The sequence below is a fragment of the Ctenocephalides felis genome, unplaced genomic scaffold (genome assembly GCF_003426905.1).
Source record: "Ctenocephalides felis isolate EL2017-DRISC unplaced genomic scaffold, ASM342690v1 CF-g0.4_SCAFFOLD_01604, whole genome shotgun sequence".
NCBI lineage: Eukaryota > Metazoa > Arthropoda > Insecta > Siphonaptera > Pulicidae > Ctenocephalides > Ctenocephalides felis.
In genome coordinates, this window is record NW_020537758.1 from 36,182,785 (window position 1) to 36,205,350 (window position 22,566).

At 29.3% G+C, this 22,566-nt stretch overlaps 1 protein-coding gene across 1 annotated transcript in view; it reads right to left on the reverse strand.

The window, feature by feature from the left end:
- Nucleotides 1-212: 212 nt before the first annotated feature.
- The window catches only part of LOC113372306 (ATP-binding cassette sub-family A member 3-like), a 27,646-nt gene continuing 5,292 nt past the window's right edge, over nucleotides 213-22,566 (reverse strand). Inside the window, exons 2-30 of the mRNA XM_026612631.1 lie at nucleotides 14,722-15,240; nucleotides 14,297-14,320; nucleotides 10,791-11,010; nucleotides 10,480-10,704; nucleotides 10,241-10,408; nucleotides 10,030-10,173; nucleotides 8,337-8,469; nucleotides 8,035-8,214; nucleotides 7,660-7,866; nucleotides 7,349-7,570; nucleotides 7,009-7,238; nucleotides 6,749-6,914; nucleotides 6,408-6,665; nucleotides 6,098-6,334; nucleotides 5,857-6,027; nucleotides 5,601-5,791; nucleotides 5,301-5,525; nucleotides 5,030-5,134; nucleotides 4,310-4,481; nucleotides 3,912-4,037; nucleotides 3,640-3,794; nucleotides 3,474-3,558; nucleotides 3,211-3,363; nucleotides 2,206-2,535; nucleotides 1,904-2,061; nucleotides 1,744-1,840; nucleotides 1,487-1,678; nucleotides 1,033-1,243; nucleotides 213-813 (exon numbers count right to left, since the gene is read on the reverse strand). Coding sequence (XP_026468416.1) covers nucleotides 621-813; nucleotides 1,033-1,243; nucleotides 1,487-1,678; nucleotides 1,744-1,840; nucleotides 1,904-2,061; nucleotides 2,206-2,535; nucleotides 3,211-3,363; nucleotides 3,474-3,558; nucleotides 3,640-3,794; nucleotides 3,912-4,037; nucleotides 4,310-4,481; nucleotides 5,030-5,134; nucleotides 5,301-5,525; nucleotides 5,601-5,791; nucleotides 5,857-6,027; nucleotides 6,098-6,334; nucleotides 6,408-6,665; nucleotides 6,749-6,914; nucleotides 7,009-7,238; nucleotides 7,349-7,570; nucleotides 7,660-7,866; nucleotides 8,035-8,214; nucleotides 8,337-8,469; nucleotides 10,030-10,173; nucleotides 10,241-10,408; nucleotides 10,480-10,704; nucleotides 10,791-11,010; nucleotides 14,297-14,320; nucleotides 14,722-14,933 — 5,190 coding nt within the window. The 5' untranslated portion in view covers nucleotides 14,934-15,240 and the 3' untranslated portion in view covers nucleotides 213-620. The remainder of the gene's footprint in view (nucleotides 814-1,032; nucleotides 1,244-1,486; nucleotides 1,679-1,743; nucleotides 1,841-1,903; nucleotides 2,062-2,205; nucleotides 2,536-3,210; nucleotides 3,364-3,473; nucleotides 3,559-3,639; nucleotides 3,795-3,911; nucleotides 4,038-4,309; nucleotides 4,482-5,029; nucleotides 5,135-5,300; nucleotides 5,526-5,600; nucleotides 5,792-5,856; nucleotides 6,028-6,097; nucleotides 6,335-6,407; nucleotides 6,666-6,748; nucleotides 6,915-7,008; nucleotides 7,239-7,348; nucleotides 7,571-7,659; nucleotides 7,867-8,034; nucleotides 8,215-8,336; nucleotides 8,470-10,029; nucleotides 10,174-10,240; nucleotides 10,409-10,479; nucleotides 10,705-10,790; nucleotides 11,011-14,296; nucleotides 14,321-14,721; nucleotides 15,241-22,566) is intronic.

Sequence of the window (22,566 nt, forward strand, 5' to 3'; positions counted from 1 at the left end):
CCGTTGAATATTTAAAAAAAAGTATGTATATGAAATGTGTAAGGCTTGATTGTTCATATATTCACAATTGGTGCAGTTAAACTGCTTAAGGCTTATGTTTAATATATGGCTTTATGTGATTTATATTTAACTAGAAGTATACATTTGTAATTATCTGTATACAAAAATATACAGTTTTAAAAAATAGTTTCAAAATTTATACTATTTTCGCCACATACGACCTTATGTTAAATACGACCAAACAATACAACATCGCCAGTTTAAGATTAAAGGTGTTGCTTTAATGTTCTCTAAAACATTAAGTTCAAACACGTTAAAGATGTCAACATCTTTGGATTAATACTTAAAGTGAATGCGTAAATACTGTATCATATCATATATAATCTTTATCACATACAAGCATGTAAGAATGAACTACTTAGCTCTATTAAAATCATGCCAGCACAATTTGAAATAGGCGCAGAAATAACATTGACTATTCGAGCTATAACTCTGAAAATATAAAATTAGATTCACTAAAATTCTGTTCCTTAAAATTGAAATTACTATTACGATACTTTTAGTACACAATATACTTGTTTTTGGTTTATTATATGTATCACAGAGATGAAGCTATAAATTTAAGGCCCAGGATTATCCTCAGAACGTTGCTTTTTGGTGAAGGATAAGAAAACTTGTTCTAGCGTAGTTTGTCCTAAAGAATAGTCTTCGATGCCAAACTGCGCTTTTCCTGATTCCATAACACCAAACATACGCGACCAAGGAATGTCAGTTGAAGGAATGTAGTAAGTTAATAGACATTGATGTGATTCTCTGAAAATGAGCAAAAGGTATGTGTAATTTATGAGATTTTCTTTTGGCGAGGATAAACAAAAAAAAACATGTAATGTTGAGAGTGCGACAGGTTCTATGGAAAAATCACATGATTGATTATTAAAAAACGCTGAGTTGTGTTTGAAAATTTTGTCGTGCATATTTCTGAATACGATCAATCACAAATGGACAAATAAAATAATATATAATTCATCTTACTTCAGCACAGCTGTCGGGAAATTATCTAAAATAAAGCTGTCGACAGCTCGCATGCAGGCATCCATATCAGCTGCTGTTTGGCTGGACCGAGGGCGTGATCCTGAATTCATTCGGGTCAAAGGAATTGTTTCAGTTGGTGAACGATCACCATGTTCTAAGGAAGCCATTCTTTCTATTTTATTCTTCTTTAATTTTACTATTAACGTGTAACCTGAAATAAGAGTCATAAAACTATCAATATTTCTCTAACTCCGCTAAGAAGATGTGTCGGCGTACGACAAAGTCGGATATATTTATTGTTAACTGATATAAAGCAAACAGTAGTTAATTATGTGTCGTAATAATTACGTTGTAGGATAATAGATATAATGAATAAACTAAACTTAAATCGAAAAAAAAGTTCAGAGTGACTATAGATAAATAAGTATAAATGAGAATGACGTTTTTTCTTTACCTTTAGAGAATTTATTCTTCAAATGTTGCGTTGAACCTAAACATTTAAATTCGCCATTAACCATGACAGCAAGCCTGGTGCACAATGCTTCACATTCCTCCATACTATGAGAAGTTAATACGATACAAACACCATTATCTCGCATTCGACATACAGCATTCCATAAATGACGCTTTGCAGCTGGATCCATACCTAAAGATGGCACAAAATTATTTTAGTTCTGTAGATAAATGTAATGTTAATATTAAAATTCTAACCTGTAGTTGGTTCATCCAAATAAACAACTGAAGGTTCTCCAATCAATGCTATAGCTGTACTTAATTTTCTCTTGTTACCTCCACTGTATTCTTTAATCTGAAAAAAATGATAATTAAAATATTGGTAAATTTATTAATTGAATAAAAAAATGTTACTTACCTTTTTATCAATGTGTTGATTGAAATTCAATTCATGTGCTAGTTTTTTCGCCAATTTTTTCGCAGAATTTGGAGGCACGCCTCTTAGAAGACAAAACATTATTAATGTTTCTCTTCCAGTTAATTCGTCAATGAGGGCGTCGAACTGTGGACAGTAACCTACGGAATAGGAATATAATTATATTTTAATTGCACATAACCAACAAATAAAATTCATTTCATCATTCGTAAGCATTTCATAAAAATGATCGAGTAAGCACAAATAAGATTTAAGATTAGAGATACAAAAATACAATATTTTACCGATAACTTGATGAACACGTTTCATGTCAGTTTTTAAGGACATTCCATTAACCCAGGCGTCACCATAAGATATCATCTCATCGCCGGTCATCATTTTGAATGTGGAAGTTTTACCGGCGCCATTTATTCCCAAAAGGCCAAAACATTCCGAATGTCGTACACCAACACATAACTGGTTTACAGCAAGGAAATCTTTGTAATATTTGGTAACATCTTTTAATACCAAAGCATGTTGTGATATTTCCGAATGGCTAAGAGCGCGAACCATATCTTTTTCAACTTGTACATCCGAATCTAAAACACCATCTTCACTCTCGGTCGGCGGTGCAGCTGAAACGAGTAATAAAAATTTGATAATATATAAAATAATATTAAAATGTAATTTTTTAAAATTCATTTGAATATATTTGAATTGAATAATGATTAGATTTTTCAGTTATGTGCTGTGATTTGTTTTTTTAATAATGTGCAAACTAATATAAAAAATACAGTCGAGTACGCAAAGTCCTGCATACTGAAGACTTTACACTTAAGTGCCGTCTAAAGAAATTTATTGATGCTTTGTATTAACTTTTTTTTTAAATATCTTGAGAACTAATATATTCAGATTAGGAAATGATTTTATGAATTTCGCTGTGTAAGAAAAATATATTTCTATCAGCTACTATGAACGTCAAAATTTAATATTAATAATACTCCAAATAGTACAATTAATGTTCTCGAATGTGCAAAGTGCATCTCGAAATTCATGCAAAGTGTAAATATATTGTTGGATAGTAGTAGATGAGAGTGAATGATTCAAACAACGCAACACACTTCTATGTTCAAATATTGTGCTTGATTATCTCGTTATTATTAATTTTTCTTACTATTTATTTGAGCTGATATCAAATCTGTCGATTCTGCAGCAACGTAAAAAAACATTTAATAATAAACATTACAAAATATACTAATTAATTAATATCACTTATTAGAACCTTTTTTTATTCAATAACATATACTCACGTTTGTAAAGATTCCGCATTCTGTACAATGCTTTATGACCAACTCTGTACTCCATCAGTATCAGGAAAATAAACAAGAAAAATCCAACTAAAGCAAAATATACAAGATTTCTACCAATTCCTGGTGCCTCCCATTGGAAGAAAGTACCTTCATCTAGAAAAGAATATTTTACATTAAAACATCTAAAACTAAAAAAATGTTATTATGATTTATATTTAGAATATCAATTATAATCAAGTAATCACAGAAGACAAACTACCTACCATAGCAACATCCCGATCTAGAATTAAAGGCACATAGTTGTTCTTGCGTAAGCCCCGGAGCGGCTTCTAATGCCAATTGGCAAAACTGTAATTAAATTAAAATTAAAATAATATTATAATACAAGAAATAAATGAGTATTATTTTGAACCAAAATTGTTATATTACCTTCATGAAACTACTTATATCGTTTAAGTTCTTGAAAGCTGAACTGACGGTGTAATGGGGTATTAATAGGAATACCCAATGCAAAGCTCTACCTATATGATCCAACTTCAAACTAGGTTGATTTAAAATTTCGACAACCATAAATGTAGCAACACCTGCGATAATTAATAATCACCAATGCAATTAGTTTAAAATTTAATTAACTTATATAAATAATAATTGAAATAAATATATTGGTACATAACTTCAAAAAAATAAAAACTATATGTTACCTGCAAATATACTGATCAATGTCATCCTAACAAATCCTGTTGAAGGAATATCGAAAAGGAAGGATGTGACATAAATCAGAGGCAAGACTGAGTATCCAAACAGTAACAGTACGAAAAATGACCGACCTTCGAATGGAATACAGTTATAAATGAAACTAGTATAGAAGTAATTAATATTACTTAATATTTATGAATATTAATTTAATTTATTGATATTAGTTAATAATATTTTCCATAAACAATTTTTCATTGAAGAAGCAAAACTTTGTCGTAATCTAGCGTCAAACGAATAGAGGATAAATAAATTTAATAATTATTTATTTATTTAATTAATTTATTATTTCTATCAAAAATATGAAAAAAATATTCTGTCATCTCAATGATTTTGATATTTTTACCTAATTCTGAGCCAGTAGCAAAACCGTCCTGTTGGAAAGGCGCCACAGTAATGACCCACAATAATGCTGTAACGGTGTAAGAGAGGAAATCCCAAAGAAAACTGCTCACCCAAAAACATGTTACTTCTACCCCTGATACAAATTGTAGATGTTTGGCTTTGCATACTCTTTCCTGCAATGAAATTGTATATGTATGGATAATTACTTTGATTTATCGATATATTGTTTTTATAACGATGGAAAGTTCTATAATCTCATAGATTATACAATAATCGAAATTAAATACGTGACTTTTATTATACTCCGACCAAATATTAAATTTTACTTGATTGAAAAAATACTGATTGTATGTTTTTTGATAAAATCAAAAAGCACATACTATATAAGATTACAATTTGAAAGTAAAAGTAGGAGTATGATATTGTTGCAATAGTTACGATACTTGTAGTGCAAAAAAATGAAGGTTTACAGTTTATGATTTCTATATAAATTTAATAATTAATTTCTCTCGATCGTACATATGTTTCTATCACAAAAACTTCATTCACATCGACGATAGACATAATGTGTGCTTTTTAAATAAAAATCAGTATTAGAATCGAAACGCTTATAACAAAGTAACTTATATACTTATCTAAGATGAATAATAAATACAATAAATATATTAATAATTATAAATATATTATTATTAAGAATAAAAAGTAAAATAATAATACATACTCTGACGCAGAAGAGAATGTAAAAAGCTGCAACAAAAGCCATAGAAAATCCAGTATTGAATGCAAGTTGGAAACCCATATTGTTGCCAGTAGACAATCTTTTTATCTGAAAAGAACATTAGAAAAATATTTGAAAATAATTACTTTTAGGATAAACGTTTCTTGCCTTGAGAATTAAAATACGAAAAAAATAAGTTATAAATGAAAAAATAATTAAATATTTCATAACTGATCTTATTGGAAAACCATATAATTTATTTCATGTTTTTAACCTTTGTATCTTGTGTAAAAGGCAATGGTTCATTTTGAACTTCAATTCCATATTCCGCATCTTTCATCAGGCCCTTTAATATTGCATTGTAAGCCAAATTCAGAGTTAAAGGTAGTGCATGGTATGGTTGGTTGTTGAACCATGCTGTGACTTTTGCATTACTGGATCCTACAAAAGATGCCCCAGCTACGTATTCCATATTATATGTTGGGATTTTTCCTTTTATCTAAATGATATAAAAACACAAACATTCAAAATCACTGTTCATAATTATTTTTTAAATTTAAATTTAAGTACTTACCGCATTAAGTACATGTTTATTCATATCAGTATCAGTTGTGACTTCATAACTATCCTTCGAATTACCTAATAATGTTATATAGTGCTCGATCATTTTATTCATAACTTCGCTATTTGAATTATTTTGTAACACTGTCATTGTTTTGTCGTATTTACTCAAGTCTATTTTTAAGGGCGGCAAATCTTCGTCACCTGAAAAAATATTTAATAAAATTTAATTGGCCTTTATGAAAAATCTAGTATATTAATGTACTTACCTCCCATAGAACGAGCCACTATAACAGTAATGATTAAGCAAGCAATAAGTATAATGTTTTGAATTAAAAATAATAACCAATTTCTGTACCAGATGATAAATTTTTTTATCAACATAGCTCGGAACTGGTTGTAGACTAGTGAGGTTCCTGATAGTAATTTTACTTGGCCTCCTGAAACAAATAAGAAAAATCACAGGATTATTAATTTTTAATTCAAAATTAAGCATTAACTGGCATTAACCTTTATGGTAAGTTTCGTTATGTTCGACATCTGTATCATTATGTATGCCATTGCCGTTTGTGCCATTTGAAGTATCAGAATCTGATGAAGGTACATCTCCACTATGATCCGCGCCGACTTTCATGAATACTTCTTCTAAAGTTGTTAATGATACACCATAACTTAAAAGTCTAAGTTGGCTAGAATGATTTTCTAAATCGCTCAACATGCTCTCAAATACATGACTCTGTCGTTCATCTGTGAATGAAATTTTTTTATTAAAAATCGAACGCTGAGTAATTCGAAAAAATTACAATTATATCAAAATTACCTAGAGAATACGATAATTCTGTTCCAATATCGGTCTCAACTTTAATATCCGGTATATATTTTCGAAGCAAATCAGTAACTTTGGTAACCTCACAGCCAGTGTCTTTGACAATGACCAAATGATAACCTGCCCCAAATTTCTTCTTCAAAAAGAAAGAAGATCCAGCGCACTTCAATTTGCCGCCTGCCATGATAGCAATACGATCACCTAGCAAATCAGCCTCGTCCATGAAATGTGTGGACAAGAGAATAGTACGACCTGAAAGTATGATCATAATATCGTTACCATTATTAGCTAAAATTTAAATATCATTTCAAATATATATTATAGTGAGGACTGACCTTTTTTCTCTGACTGTAGTAAATCCCAAAGAGCTCTTCGTGCTGCAGGATCCATGCCAGAGGTGGGTTCATCACACAAAACAACTTTGGAGCCTCCGCATAAAGCGACACCAACTGATAATTTACGTTGCATTCCTCCTGACAAAGTGGATGACGCACAATCTGCCTATAATTAAAACGTTTTGCATCATGTAGGAGAATTTAAAATTTTTCGAATGCCGGAATTCGAAAAGGTACTACATAAATAGCGATAAACATACCTTAGGTCGAAGTTCTAGCAGGTCAATATAATAATTTACTTCTTTCTGAATGTCAGCTCCTGAAACGCCTTTTAATTTAGCAAAAAATAATAAATGTTCTCGTACTGTAAGATCACCAAATAAAATATTGTGTTGCGGACAAAGGCCTAAAGAATCACGTACACCGCTGATGTCCGTTCTGATATCATGACCATTTACTGTAGCAGTTCCAGAAGTTGGAGGAAACATACCTAAAAATAAAATCAAAGTCAAATTAAAATGTGAATTTAGTAAAGTGAAGGATAGTAAAATTTACTATCGTCAAATGATATCCAGAACTATATTTTTTCTAATAACTTGCCTGTAATCATGGACATTGTAGTAGTTTTTCCAGCACCATTATGACCAAGCAAAACTGTTATTTGATTTTCAAACATATTTAAGTTGAGACCATCGACAGCAACTTTTTTATTACTATATATTTTTCCTAATTGTTTTACTTGTATTCCAGCTTTTAGTCCTATAGGGTCAGGTTCAATTATGTCGTCGTGGGCAGATCTGGCTGATGAAATGTCTTCTACTCCTGTAAAAACAATTTAGATATAAAATTTTTATGCACATGAAGTTTGTATAATATATAGTACACATACATTTTTGAAAAATAAGACTTACCTTTATAACTTTCTCCGCACCAGTAGCTAGCAGTGAAAGGGAAATACCATGGTTGAGGAACCCCATACTCTCCAGGAAATATAGCTTCCACGTATAATGTAATCAAAAAGTAAATAATGCCATCTAAAACCAACATCAACATCACATGGCCCATGTAAAAATCGTCGTCAGGTGTTACTGGTGCCCAGACATTACTCCACTGTACACCTGCGGAAAATAAAATAAACTAGTGGTGCAGGACAAATTGTTAAAACATGACATATTCCGTATAAACATATATTATATGCATTTAAGATGATGGATAATAAGTGAAATATAATATTGACTTTTTTTTTTTAATTTCATGCATAATTATATTATATTTAAAAATTATACCTGCTCCGGTGCCTTCGTGCATGAGCATCAATTGCATTCCATAAGCCATGGCCGTATTTCCAGCAAGACTTGCTCCGATTTTTTGGCCCAAACTCATCGATTCATATTCTTGTTGCATAAACAAATAAGGAGCATAAGACAGGAACCAAGCTAATCCTGATATAGCTGCTGCTGTATTAGCTATAAGAAAAAAAATCACAGATAATGAATCGTGTTGAAAAAGTTTTTGAAAACGATCGACCGGCCAGTTAATTACACCTGTGGAAAACAAGATATAATTAAAATACAAATTAAATATTTACCTTTGGAAAAGAAGACACTTATCATAAAAGAGAAGGTAATTGAAGAAAACATATATAATAGAAGAAAGACAAACAGAACTGTTCCATCAGCATGTGTGAAAACTGCCATATCGGAATCAGCATACCATTGCACCTAAAATAAAAATTTAAATTCATTTTAGAATTAGAAAATTTTGCAATGCACTTCACTCTTTGCCAAAGAAATATTAACTGTAAAATTTACTGCAGTTTTAAATTAAAAAAAATCGTGTTCTAGTTTAAGGAAATGTTGAAAAAGGATAAAAATTAAATAATGAAAGAAAATACGTTAAATTTTTAATTTCTATAATAATTATTTTTAATTTCATAAAAGCAAATTGTAATATACATATATATGTAAATTGTAATATACATATATATATATATATATATATATATATACATACATATAGGTATAGGCATATATATATATGTAGCGGGTTGCCAACACGCATCGCGGCTTGTCAACACGCATCACATGTTACTGGACAGATTGGCCCATATATTGACAGCATAGAAAAAAAAACAAAAATAAATTCAAGTGTCAGATCGGACACGGCTTTTGTTTCTCCCTTGTCGATTTTACTAAAAATGTATCATTCTTGAAACCTTTCTTTTCGATTATAAATAAGAAAATACCAATCACATTTTATTAACGATAAATATGACAACACATAGTGTCGTGGATATTAATCATACTTAAAATAAACCAAATATAAATAATATTTTATGGAATTTATTATTACTACAATTTGCACAATATTGGTATTAATTACGGAGCACCACTACACTTCTATATTTTGGTGACCCCGAGAGTGAACTAGTAACTCACCAGCGAAGGGCCACATCTACTCAACCGCTAACTCACCAGCGAAGGGCCACGTAAACAATCAACAAACTAACCAAGCCAACACGGCATTCAAAACGGCCACGGCCACAAGCAAATAAAATTATCACACAATCTCAACCAAAAGAAATTTACAAGGAAGTTCAAGAATGGCAGTCAGAGATACGAAACAATCTTTTTCATTAGGGCGGAGTGATATAGCGGGTTGTCAACACGCATCGCGGCTCGTCAACACGCATCACATGTTACTGGACAGATTGGCCCATATATTGACAGCACAGAAAAAAACAAAAATAAATTCAAGTGTCAGATCGGACACGGCTTTTGTTCCTCCCGAGTAGTTTTTGCCAAAAAAAATGTATAATTCTTGAAACCTTTCTTTTCTATTATAAATAAGAAAATACCAATAACGTTTTATTAATGATCAGTATGACAACACATAGTGTCGTGGATATTAATCATATATAAAATAAACGAAATATAAATAATATTTTATGGATTTTATTATGACTACAATTGGTATTAATATGGAGGACTACTACACCTCCATATATATATATATATATATATATATATATATATATATATATATATATATATATATATATATATATATATATATATATGCATAGGGTATTAAGAAATAAAAATGATGAATATAATATAGATGTTTCAATTGGGATTATAGCTATGTTATATAGGATAAACGAAAATGTTACATTTTCAATACGGTGATAAAATTTAATTTTACTTAAGAATTTTAACCTAATATGTATATGTACATATACATACGTATATATACACGTGTGTGATGATATATTTCCTCACCTTAACAAGGATTACGATTAAAATACATGAAACTGTCGTGAATGTGAATGTTTTGATAAACCACGCCGTCCAATGCAACCAATTTGGTAAACCCATGATCTTCATTGCTTCTTTAAGTTGTAATTCCTTTTCCGCTGTCACCACCTTTACATTGCAATATTTAATAAAATTGAATCTAATCTAAATACAATTCAATTTGTTTAAAAAATACCTTCACGGTGTTTGTACATGTGTATACAAAACTCAGCATTATTACAATCGAAATAAATGATTGCAAAGCTAGAAGTAAAGGATCATCAATATATTTCGGGTACGGGTAACGATTTATTTCTACCAAAGGTATCGAGGCACCGTTTCCTGCATGATGCTTGACAAAAGCCTATAATGCATATTATTGAAAAATTAATAATAAGTAATATAATACTATATAAATATGATTATTGTACTTGCCATATTTATCATAGATTGAAGTATAAGGAATCCTTCTGAGGCATAACCTGGAACTCTACCGCCGTCCTCAGCCTCAGGGTCTCTTGGTCCTGGAATTTGGAATAGTGGGTATAATAAATTCGTCCGCCAATTATCAAAGGCACTTCGTGGTCCACCATCACCCATTCGGGATTCAGAAGGAAATCGTAAGGAATACGAGATCTTCTTTGGAATTGTTTTTATTCCCTGAAAAAAGTTTTTTTATTCATCTAATATTTCTAGAACGAGTAGTTTCAGTAGTCTGTTTAATGAATATGCTATTATGTACTTACTTGTAAACTATCTCCAAAATCCACACCAGCCAGAGTACATGCCATAGTATTATTAATAGGGCTTAGCAAATATAGAGACATATCGGAAGCGTTGGCAAAAGATTTGAGATCAGGCTTATGGCTTGCATCATGAAACTGGTTCATTGCAATCTCCATCATCTTCTCCATCTCTGCACTGTGAGGAGACCATGCTACTTGCCAATTTGGACAATTGGTAGTTCTAAGAAATGATGTATTATTAGTAAATGTACTAAATTAAATTTATCGCATGCATAGTCCAAAATTAATATTAAGTAGCTTAGTGTTAGTTTACGAATAACTAGGATCAGATATAAAGTTAGTAAAAGTAAAGTGAGTTTAGTGCATATATAATCTAATAAATTTACCATTAGATTTACAAAAATTAGGAAATAATAGGAATGGAAACTAAAGTATTGACTTTATATTGATCGTAGAGCACAATCAATTTGCGAACGCCTGGAGATGAATATGGTGAAGGTTTATAAAAGTTAATTTTTATTTTATGAATTTTATAATTTGATAAGTAAATTAGTTGGATAACCCCTGGCATCTGTAGCGTTTAAATTTCTAGATTTAGATCCTAAAATTTGAATAATACAAAGACAGCTATTATTATTATCATTTAATTCGAAGCAAATTTACCAATACTTAATGGATTACCAAAAATCGTATTGTATTCAAGAATAACCTATCAAAAACAAAAATTGTTAATTGAATAAATAATTAACGGTTGAATAAAAAATATTTACTCATTTCACAACAACCAGGTGAAAATTGTAATACCAAAAATTTTCAAACTAATCAGAACAAATATCCCCAGAAAATATCGCAAAGACTCATTACTAGGAAACTTAACACAAAAAATATACCTCGGATCAGCAGAAGTATGATTTCATAAAAATTCACAATTATCAGTTCATTTTTAAGTAATTAAATGTTTTATCATGTAGTTTATGACTAACACTGGTATCGAAACAAACAAATAGTCAGATGAACAGCCAAGCAAAACTAACATTTCAAACATTACCTTACCAATATAATTTTATATTAGTTAACTATTATTAGAATCAGAATATCTGTTAACAAATAATAAAACACTATAGTAATCTATAATGATTAAATGAGTCAGTTACATATTTTCATTCCAAAAATTAAAAGCACATTCGTTATCGATTGAAGGCAAGGTCTAGGCATTATGAATATTTGATCAAAATAATTACAAAGTAATAACGAATACAAAAACACTAGTGTAACAGAATGATAAAGTTTGATAAAGCTAAGACATTATTTTCATGATAAATTGATTCACTAAAACGATAAACATACAAAGTGAGGTCTAACAACCTTGAATTGGCGCCTTGATGTCGGCTGGAAAAGCTCTATATGGGAATATCCAAAGCCGAATAAGGGTACATGGTATTTTCCAAGAAGAATTTATGCAATGTTGATGATTTCATATTCAAGTGAACGAGAATCGGATTAGATTAATAATTAATTAATAGAATGTGATTGACTGATAATGTAGACACTTGTATATAGTGTAAAGAACTATTATGTAATAAGCCACTTAAGTTTCCCAGATGTCTTACTGGAGCAAATTAGTAGTAAATTTAGTATACCAAATGCAATTTTGATTATTGGAAATCAACCCTAATAGTAAGTACGGGTAAAAAAACAAATATTGACTAGCAAAAATTAGAAATTATTATGCCATCAAGAACTATAAATCAAATATTAGCCAAAAATTCTTTAACTAATAAATTTAAATAAAATTGAAAACCATAAATATTGTTCGATTTTATATATCTGAAATAGATTCATTATTATCTCTTTGCATATTATTTAATCTGTAGTCTAATTATAAGAGCGTCTTAGACAGTCCAGGTGAAACATATTATAATATATAATATATTAAAAATAATTTATTATATTGGTATATAAATACAAGACAAATGTATATTAATACAAGATTTTTGGCAATTGCTTTAAGATAGCTATGATCACCCATTTCCAAATTATAGAAACACCAATGCTAATCATTTTATGTTCATTAATATAGATGAAATGTACTTTAAAATATTAAAAATACATTCAAAATTGGCTTGTTCATAAACTAAATAAACGTAATTAATTATTTAAAATATTTAACAAAACTAAAACTCATTATATAAAGATTTAACCCTTTCCAAACGCGAATTCCGGAATTTGTATGTATTTTACCTCGGCGGTATCCGAGACGAAAGGGTTAAACTTCATAACTCTTTAGAAGTTTTGTAGCCCATATTATAGTTAGAAAAGCTCAGGTAAATGTTCGTATTATTTTTTCAGAAAAGCTTCAACTATATAATTTTTAATAATGTAACACAAAAACTGGAACAAAAATATAATATATTATAGTATATCTATACTTTTTATCTATGAAGTAAAACATACAAAAACTAACAAGTATAAAATAATTTAAAAATGGGTTTCGCATATCATCGTACTAGAAATAAATTTCACTCAAAAATTTAGTAGAAGTGGTTGAAGAATTTTGCTGAATATATGGGTAATTATAAACAAAAATGTTATTTTTGACCCAACTTACAAAGAGTTTTAAAATATTTTTCATAGAAATAGCACAATAGATATAGCATAGCAAAATTATAGCCTATTTAGAACAATTAACTATTTAACGTCTGCATATATTCGAGTACAAACAAAAGAAAATAATTTAATATAATATTTATTATTAGCTGTACTGTAGTTTCTATTTTTTTATGTATTCTACAATTATTTTTATAATGGTTTCACTGGTACTATTATGATCATATCGCAATGATAATGCACAAAAATCATATCTTCGTCAAAAATCTATCGACATTAGTACTAAATCCTTTTAGTTGGATATTGCAATTCATAAACGTAATGTTATGAAATAATTAATGTAATAACCGAGTTCACTTTGTACGTTATTGATTTTAATTTGCTAATGTATGAAATGAATATATTAAAATATAAATTGACACGCAATTACATTTCTATGTAAATATAATTTATATTTTTATTTTGTATTTATATATTTATTTAAAATGATTAAATATTTTTAATATAATGATTCTATTACTTAAGTTATTAATTTTGAAAGGTTTCATTATATTCATTACAATTAAATAACTTTAATCAGTGAAAAACATAAAAATCTGTAAAGCAAAATATCTCAATGTAAATGATTTATTGCACAAAAGATGCAGAAAAACCAAACTTAAATCAGCCTTCAAAAACCAAACACAAATGGCACAAAAGGCAGACAAACAAAAGCATTCTTACCTTTTATGCAAAAAGATGTCTTGAAAGTGGTTATCAATAATTTATATCTATGTATTAACAGTAGTAATTAATAGTAAATGTAATTTATTGTCAGTGATACATGATCATATTTCTATAAAACGCATTCTAAAACATGCAAATTAGGTTTATATAATACAATAAAATAAAAGTAGTACCTGTCTCTGAATTTCCAGCGGTTTCTGGAATAATATGTAAAAATTAATATCACAAATAAATTAATTAACTTCACCTGTATTTATTGTCAATCAAATCAATCAAATATTGATAAAAAGTCTTAATAAAAAATACAAGATAAATAATGGTCGCATATGAATTCAATATACGCCATGCTGAATTTTATCAACACTATATTTGGATAAGCAAGTAAGGTAAAATTTAATTAAAAATTAGATAAATGAAATTTATTTTTGAAATTGAGAAAATAAAAATAATTTGTTCACAATGATTTTATGTAAAAAAAAGCATTTAAGCAAAATTTTCTTATGATAGTTTCAATGAAAAGCATGACAAAACAGGTAACATTATTAAGCACAAATTTATTGAAAGCATAATTATAATTAAACAACTAAATCCGACTTACGTATTCGGGAATGGTAAATCCACTAAAGGATTAAAAGGTTGAAACATACTAACAGCCTTGTTTTCTGGTTCCACTAAACTCCTGATCAGCACCAGGAGACCACTGAATAGGACAGGTGCCAAAATTTCGACCACTGTTTGAATTTTGTGCCTCCATTGTAAAAGCCAATTTTTCCACAAGAGCAAACAAAATTTATCCCAATTCCGCGCCATCACGCGAAATTTAAATTCTGCAGACACCTAACACATGAACACCAGAGCCTGAACTCCCAAATGATAAATGTCCAAAAACTGTTATCACGCGATTCGACGAGCAAGGTTGTCGATAAGTTGCCAATCGACGAATTTTAGATAAGGTAGATAATCCTTATCTATTTTACAATAGGAGTTTTGATGGTGAATAATATGTGCGCCATTTATTATGATCGATTAATCATTGACGTGGTATTTTAAGCTCATGTCACTTCTAGATTCATCCGTTGATTATATCAGATGCATGCAGGTGTGTCTTTGACATAACCTGGCGAACATGAAAACAAAAGAGCAACAATTAGTTCCAGAAATAATTAGTTTATTTCATCCATAGATAAATAAGTATAAATGGTAAAGATAAATAGTGCAATCCATAGATAAATAAGTATAAAAGGTAAAGATAAATAAGTAAAATGGTGCAATCATAGTGCAACCTAAGGGGGCGTCCACTAATCACGTAAGGTTTTTAGAGGAAGGGGGATTTGACAAAAAATCACTAAATATCACGTGGTGGAGGGAAGGGTATAGTAAGAAATCACGTGCATTTATTTTTTAACTGTTTTTTTTTTTAAATCAAGCATTTTCAAAAAATTCAAAAAACTTACAGTTTTATCACGTAATGTTTGGTGGGGGAGGGGGGTATTTTTGAATATCACCATTTATCACCAAGGGGGAGGGGCGGTCCAAAAATCCTTAAAAACTCGCTCACGTGATTAATGCACGTCCCCTTATAAAAAAAACATAAAACTCATTGCATACTATAATTTATTTCATCATGAATGCTCTCATGAATAACTAACCTATACTAGATGAAAACTTTTTAAGTTAAAAGTAACAAGCTGCATGTGACTATATATCTAACAACATTTGATAGACATCAATTTTTTTTATTTCACTTATATATGTATGTATATTATATACATCATTTTCCAATGATAAGAATAAATCTCTAGCTGTATTTATTTTTAAAATCAGAGCATTTCTCTATTTTATATCGAAATGAATTCGATTAAAAGATTTTATATTAAAAACTAGTGGCCTTAAGGCAAATTGCTGGAACTTCCCGTACCGTAATGAAATATTCGAGGAATATTAAATATTTACAAATAGATTATTATAAATACTGTAACTTATATATGTTTACAGAAAAGTAAATAAAAAAAATTAATCAATCGAATTTAAATTGAAGAACATGGTCTAATATTTATAAGAATTATTCAAACTGAATTGCAAAGTTAAAATTATCGATTTGAAGTATATAAGTAAGCTTTAGAACTTTAGCTAGAATTAAAATTAAAATTTGAATAACTTTTGATTATCAAAAAATAATTTTCAATTTGGATTTTTTTTTCAAAAGCAATCGTTTCGTCAACACAAGCAGAACGATTTTTTTAATCATTCAACTCGGGTGCTTAATTTTCTCAAAAGCTGCCATTTTTTGCACATTTAGCTGGACCTCCGAAACAGCTGGACCTACCCGCTGCACACACATCCATTTTTATGAGGTATGCCAAAATGTTCAGAAACTTTCAAAACGTGAAAAAAATGCAACAAATTTCAATTTCGATTTCTACGAAACGAAACGAACTTTCCCTACAATAACTACCCTACCACTTCAACTTTCGATAGATATCAAAAAGTTTCTTAATTGACTCATAAATATAAATTATGTATTGCTTACAGTGATTCTTGGTTCATTTTCCAAAGATATTTTTTTCCAGGCAAATGGAATCACTTATCTGAACTTTAGGAATATTTTGTTTTAGATTTTTTTACTTGTTTATTATTAAATACGTGATACAAATTTACTATTCAGTTCTCAGATTTTAAGATATTTTATTGATCCATATACTTTCAACACTAATTGCTTTAAAGATTTTATGCTTGAACTTGAAATTTGATTTAAAATACAATAGTTTACAATATAAAACATATATTGAAAGATATTATATTAGTATTTTTTTAATAAAAATATAGTTGCTTAATTTTTTTATTAATATTCCAGATAAAATATATTAACCCTTTCCACTAGCGAATTCCTAGATTTATATGAATTTTGCCGCCGAGGCAAACATTTGTAAATTTGAAAATTTCAAAATAATGGTATCTTCACCAATAAATCTGAACTAGCAAGTTTATAATCAGAGTTTTAACAATATTCACAAATTAGAATTTATATTAATATGATTTGCAGTAAAATGTTTTTTGTATCACTTGACATACATTATTTATTATATAGTATAGTCATAGACCTTATACAGTTACATGGACTGCTAGTCCCCATACATTTCTCAAGTACAAAAGTGTCAAAAGATGTTCTATGGTATGAGGGCATACGAGGGTATTTTCGCGGCCGAGATATGTCAAACTCGATCGCTTAAGGGGGTATTCTACTGTAGAGTCATGAATTTCGCCCGGTTTTTGAAGCGCTGTATAAAGGAAACAAATAATATTTTTACTATCGATTTTTTTATCATTTGTTTATTGATATTTTATCATTACATCAAAAAATTGTTAGAAAAAAAAAAATAAAATTCACAAAGTTATGAGCAGTCAAAGTGGAAGTTCCCCAAAAAAGAGGATGTCCTGGCGTACATGATTCCAACCCTCCTGGTGATTTGAAACATAAAAAATAGATGGATTCTTAATTATAATAGATGCCGCTATCGTATGAACCTTGGATAAGTTAAAAAAATGGTTTTTGTTTGAATGGCGGCAGTTTGAAAAAAAAATTATTTTTTTTCATGTTTTTTTAGCAATTCCGTATTTTTTAAAAATACTAAATGAGAAGTTATAGTTTTGGGCAAGGTCCATACGATAAAGCGATGTATAGAGAAGATCCTCTCCAAATTTGAAGTAAATCAGTTCATTAGAACTCGAGATATCCTTACCGCCAGATCGAAAACAGTAGTTTCGAGAAAAACGCGTTCAAAGTTTTGAGACAAGTCGGACCCGAACCGAGGCCACGTCTCTAAAACGGCTATAACTCAGGAAATAATATTAATTTTGAAAAATCCTTTTAATGACATATTTTTGAATAACTAAACTTTGAAAATATGTAAAAAAAAATTTTTCGATTTTTTCAAAATTCTACAGTAGAATACCCCCTTAAACGTCAAATGAAAGTCCGTGTGCTCGAAATTGTTGGGAAAATATTATTTAATATACAATTTATGTTGAACTAATGAATGCAATGAACTATTTATTTATTTATTTATTTTAGTTATACAAAGTGTTCAAGGGAAATTAGAAAAAAAATTCAAAAAACATATTTAAATTCACTGAAAATAAGAACAGTTGGCTAGAGCTATTATGGGAAATTAGAAAGAAATAATGAAATATTTGTTTAAATGTAATATATTTATTATTGGTGTTTAAAAAGCACAATTTTTGTATGAAAGTGGCGTACATATTTATCAACTTTGCTTTTTTTATTTTCTTCGTGGTGCATTCTAATTGTCAAGTATACTTTTGCGACAAAGTCGATTAGGTCATGATAATGTTGAACAAATTGCTGGAAATGGCTTTCTTTATTTTTAGGAAATCTGTAGATAAACAAGAAAATATTGCCTTGCATATGGCTGTCCAAAAACTTGTTATATGTTTGAATTAACTGATTAAAATAGATAAAAATATCTAAATATATTATATGTAAAAAAATATTTCCTTATTTTTTCTAATTTTCCATAAGTACATTAAATTGTATACTAAAAATATAGAATTATTTCCAGTTGAGTTTCATATGTATAGGAAAAATTGTATGTAAACAATAGTTGTAGAATGTATTTCCAGGATATATTTTTATTTATATAATTTAATCTATGCAAAGTTAAACTTACCTATGAAAAGTTATTCCTTTGCTTCGTGAATCAGGCACTTTTCCACAGACCAAACACATTTTAGAAGACATTTTACTTTTAACAATTATACAACAGGTATATTTTTATCCTCTTTTAGTTTGAAAACCCGAGCGATCAAACATCACGTGAACCCAAGTAACCGTAAAATTTAAGCGATCGAGACCATTCGACTAATCTCGGTAAAGTTCGTATTCGTATTTGACATATCTCGGCCGCAAAATTACCCTCGTTGCCCTCATACCATAGAACATCTTTTGACACTTTTTTATGCGCTCAACTAGCAGTCCATGTAACTGTGTAAGGTCTATGAGTATAGTATACAAGCAAATTCAAAATTCCTTAATACGTGTATAATTCGTGGTTATGTGAAAGGTTTGTATTTCTGGAAATAAGTTTTCAAACTGAATGAAATTAATACTAATTTCGCTTGTAATATCATAATCCTAAATTCCATTTTTGCCTTTTATTTTTATGTATTAATAGTCAATTCATTTAAGCTCAAAAATTAGGTAAGAATCTCGGAATTCGGGATACCCAGCTGTAAGTTTGTAAATACTTGTATATTGACACCTAGAAGTTGTCTCAAAACCTACATATGACAGGGTGTTCGCAATATATGTAGGTTTTGAGACAACTTTTAGGTGTCAATATAGAAGTATTTACAAACTTACAGCTGAGTGTCTCGAATTCCGAGGTGAACTTACTATAATAAATATGATTTTGGGATTTTAGAATTGATAATAGAAATTCGCCTGATTTGATTGCCAGTTGTGTAAAAAAATTAATATGATTCAAAAAATCTTTGAAATCGGTTGGACTGTTTTCTGAAAAATGCAAATAGAAAAAAAAACACGCCCACATAGACCATACTTTGGGCACTGTGGTATTTTATCAATGTGAGAATGTAATTATTCCGAGTAAAAAGTATGATAAAAATGTACGTAATTATAAAAATACCTGTGCTACATTCAACGATTAAACGATTCTTATGAAAAAATAATACATATCAATCAACCAACTAATAAAATATTAATTCAAATAATGCATTCTAGACGCAATTGTAAAATTGAAGAAAACCTTCCGAAACTTAGTTACCAAGTAATATAACTGAAATCGTAAACATATGTGGTGAATGTAAAAATATCGATCGGTTTGACCGAAATCTATTTCGCTACAATTCTGTTTGTGGTCATTAAAATGAACAATCTAAAATATGAATTGTATAATTAAAACATGAAATATTGGCCGTATATCTAGAATGGCTGCACTTGCCATTAAAAAGAGTCAATAACATCTATAAAATTTTAATAAATAAAATATTGATTAGCCATCCAAATTATTCTACTTGTCTTCCCTAAAACTTCGCAAATTCATACATAATTGCATACTACATAAAAAACCTTGTAACTCGAAAAATTCACTTTTATATAGAAAAACCGTGCCAAACAAAAATCACTATAAAAAAGCCCTTTATGTCAATTTTCATATGATGAATAATAAACACATTGAACGAAAAATAAACTAGTGGTGCTTGGTGCATGGTATCGTCCCTTGCTTGAATGGTATCAGGCAAATTGCTTGAACTTCCCATACCTAAAACTAAATTATTAAAAAAAAAACTTTGCAAAACTTTGAAAAGATTATATTTTTGAAAAATTTTATTTTTTTATATTTTGTTTTTTTTTTAACATTTTTTTTAAGCAATCGTGCTGCATAGCTGATTTGGAGTCGAAATATTAAGCGCATAGACGTCTAACGTGTAAACATTGGTATGGAACTCATATTTTGTAGAATTTGTGCTTTATATTATAATCTTTATAAAATATCTGATAATACGACATATATCTAATGTTCGTTTTTAACCGCCAAATAGCATTGTTTTTTACTTTTTTTATTGGATCTCCGGAAACGTTCGACCTGCCTTCACAAAAATTGTACCAGTTGTTCATTTCGTCAATACAAGTAAAGTGTTTTTTTGAATTATTCAAATCGGATGCTCCGTTATCTGAAAACTGAAATACCATTTTTGGCACCTATTTCCCCGTATCTCCGAAACGGCTAGACCTGCCTTTGCTAAAAACTAATCAGCGCGTAAATTTATCAGTAGGAATCGAATGTTTTTGAATCATTTAAATCGGTTGATCCGTGTTCTAATTTTTTCTAAGGTATGCCAAAATGTTCAGAAACGTAAAGATATCTAAAAAAATTTCGATTTTGTGCGATTACTATAACTTACCCTACGTGAAGTTAATAATATATTTTATATCAAACACATTTAATAAATTATAATAATATTAATTTATTTCAATAATAAAACATATAACGAAATCTATTTGAAATATAGCATTTTGTTCAGAGATAAAAATAAAAATTATTTAAGTTGATTGCGATAAGACTTCAAAATATTTGTTCCATCAAATTTAATTGCTGTCACTTGGAACAAATTAGCTTAAAGACACATAAAATTTAGTTTTGATAATAAAACGGTGGTTCCCATCTTATCTAACATACATTTTGTAAACTATCAATAAAATTATTATGGCAGTAAAACAAAAACTAGTGGGGCGCATGGCATCGTCCCTTAAGGCAAATTGCTGGAACTTCCCGTACCAAATTTTTTTTTTTTTTTAAAATATTAACATTTTTGAAAAAAATTACTCTGAAAAAATTAGATTTTTGAGAAACTATAAATTTTTGACAAAAATTTATTTTTTTTGAAAAAAAAAAGAATTTTTGAAGAAAAATTTATTTTGAAATATTTTGGAAATTCAGAACATTTTTTCAAAGCAATCGTACTGCTTTAACTGCATAGAGACGAAATATCGAAGCGCGTAAGCGCCGCGTCGCCGACTAACGAATAAACAAACGGAACCCATAAGAATGCAAACAAAATTAATTTTATTGTTAAAATCTCTATAAAATATCTGATAATTTGATGTGCATATGTCTAATGATCATTTTTGACCGCCAAATGGCTTTTTTTTATCTTTTTTTACTAGATCTCCGAAACCCCTAGACCTGTCTTTATGAAAATTTGATTAGTTCTTCATCTTGTTAATACATGTAAAATGTTTTTTGAATTTATCAAATCGAACGCTCCGTTCTCCGTTCTCTCCGTTACCGTTTTTGGCACTTTTTGCCTCATATCTTCAGAACGGCTAGACCTGCCTTCGCCAAAAACAGCACGTCTCCTGATCAATACGAATCGAATGTTTTTTGAATTATTCAAATCGTTTCATCCGTGTTCCCGAAATCGTCAACAAAAATTTGTATCCGAACATACACACACACGCACACACATACATCCTTTTTCTAAGGTATGCCAAAATATTCAGAAACCTCTGAAACGTAAAGATATATAAAAATTTTCATTTTCGATTTTTTGCGATTACTATAAATTGCCCTACGGGAAGTTAAAAATGTAATTGCAGATACATGCAAATTTGAAGTTAGTGTTTATATGCTGGTGAAAATGCAAAATTGAAAATTGCGTTAAAGTTTTCATTTTCAAGTACCGTGAGAAATGGGGGATAGGTGTACATATAAAATAAACACATATGTCTATAAAATACAAATTCGTAGTTACATTTGTATCTACATATAAAACACCTATATTACTACCAAAAGCAAATACGATCCTAAAAGATAATGCTAAAAAATGCAATATCAATAATCCGCCCTACAAATTTTGAAATAAATTAAAAAATAAAATATATTATAAATATATAATAAAA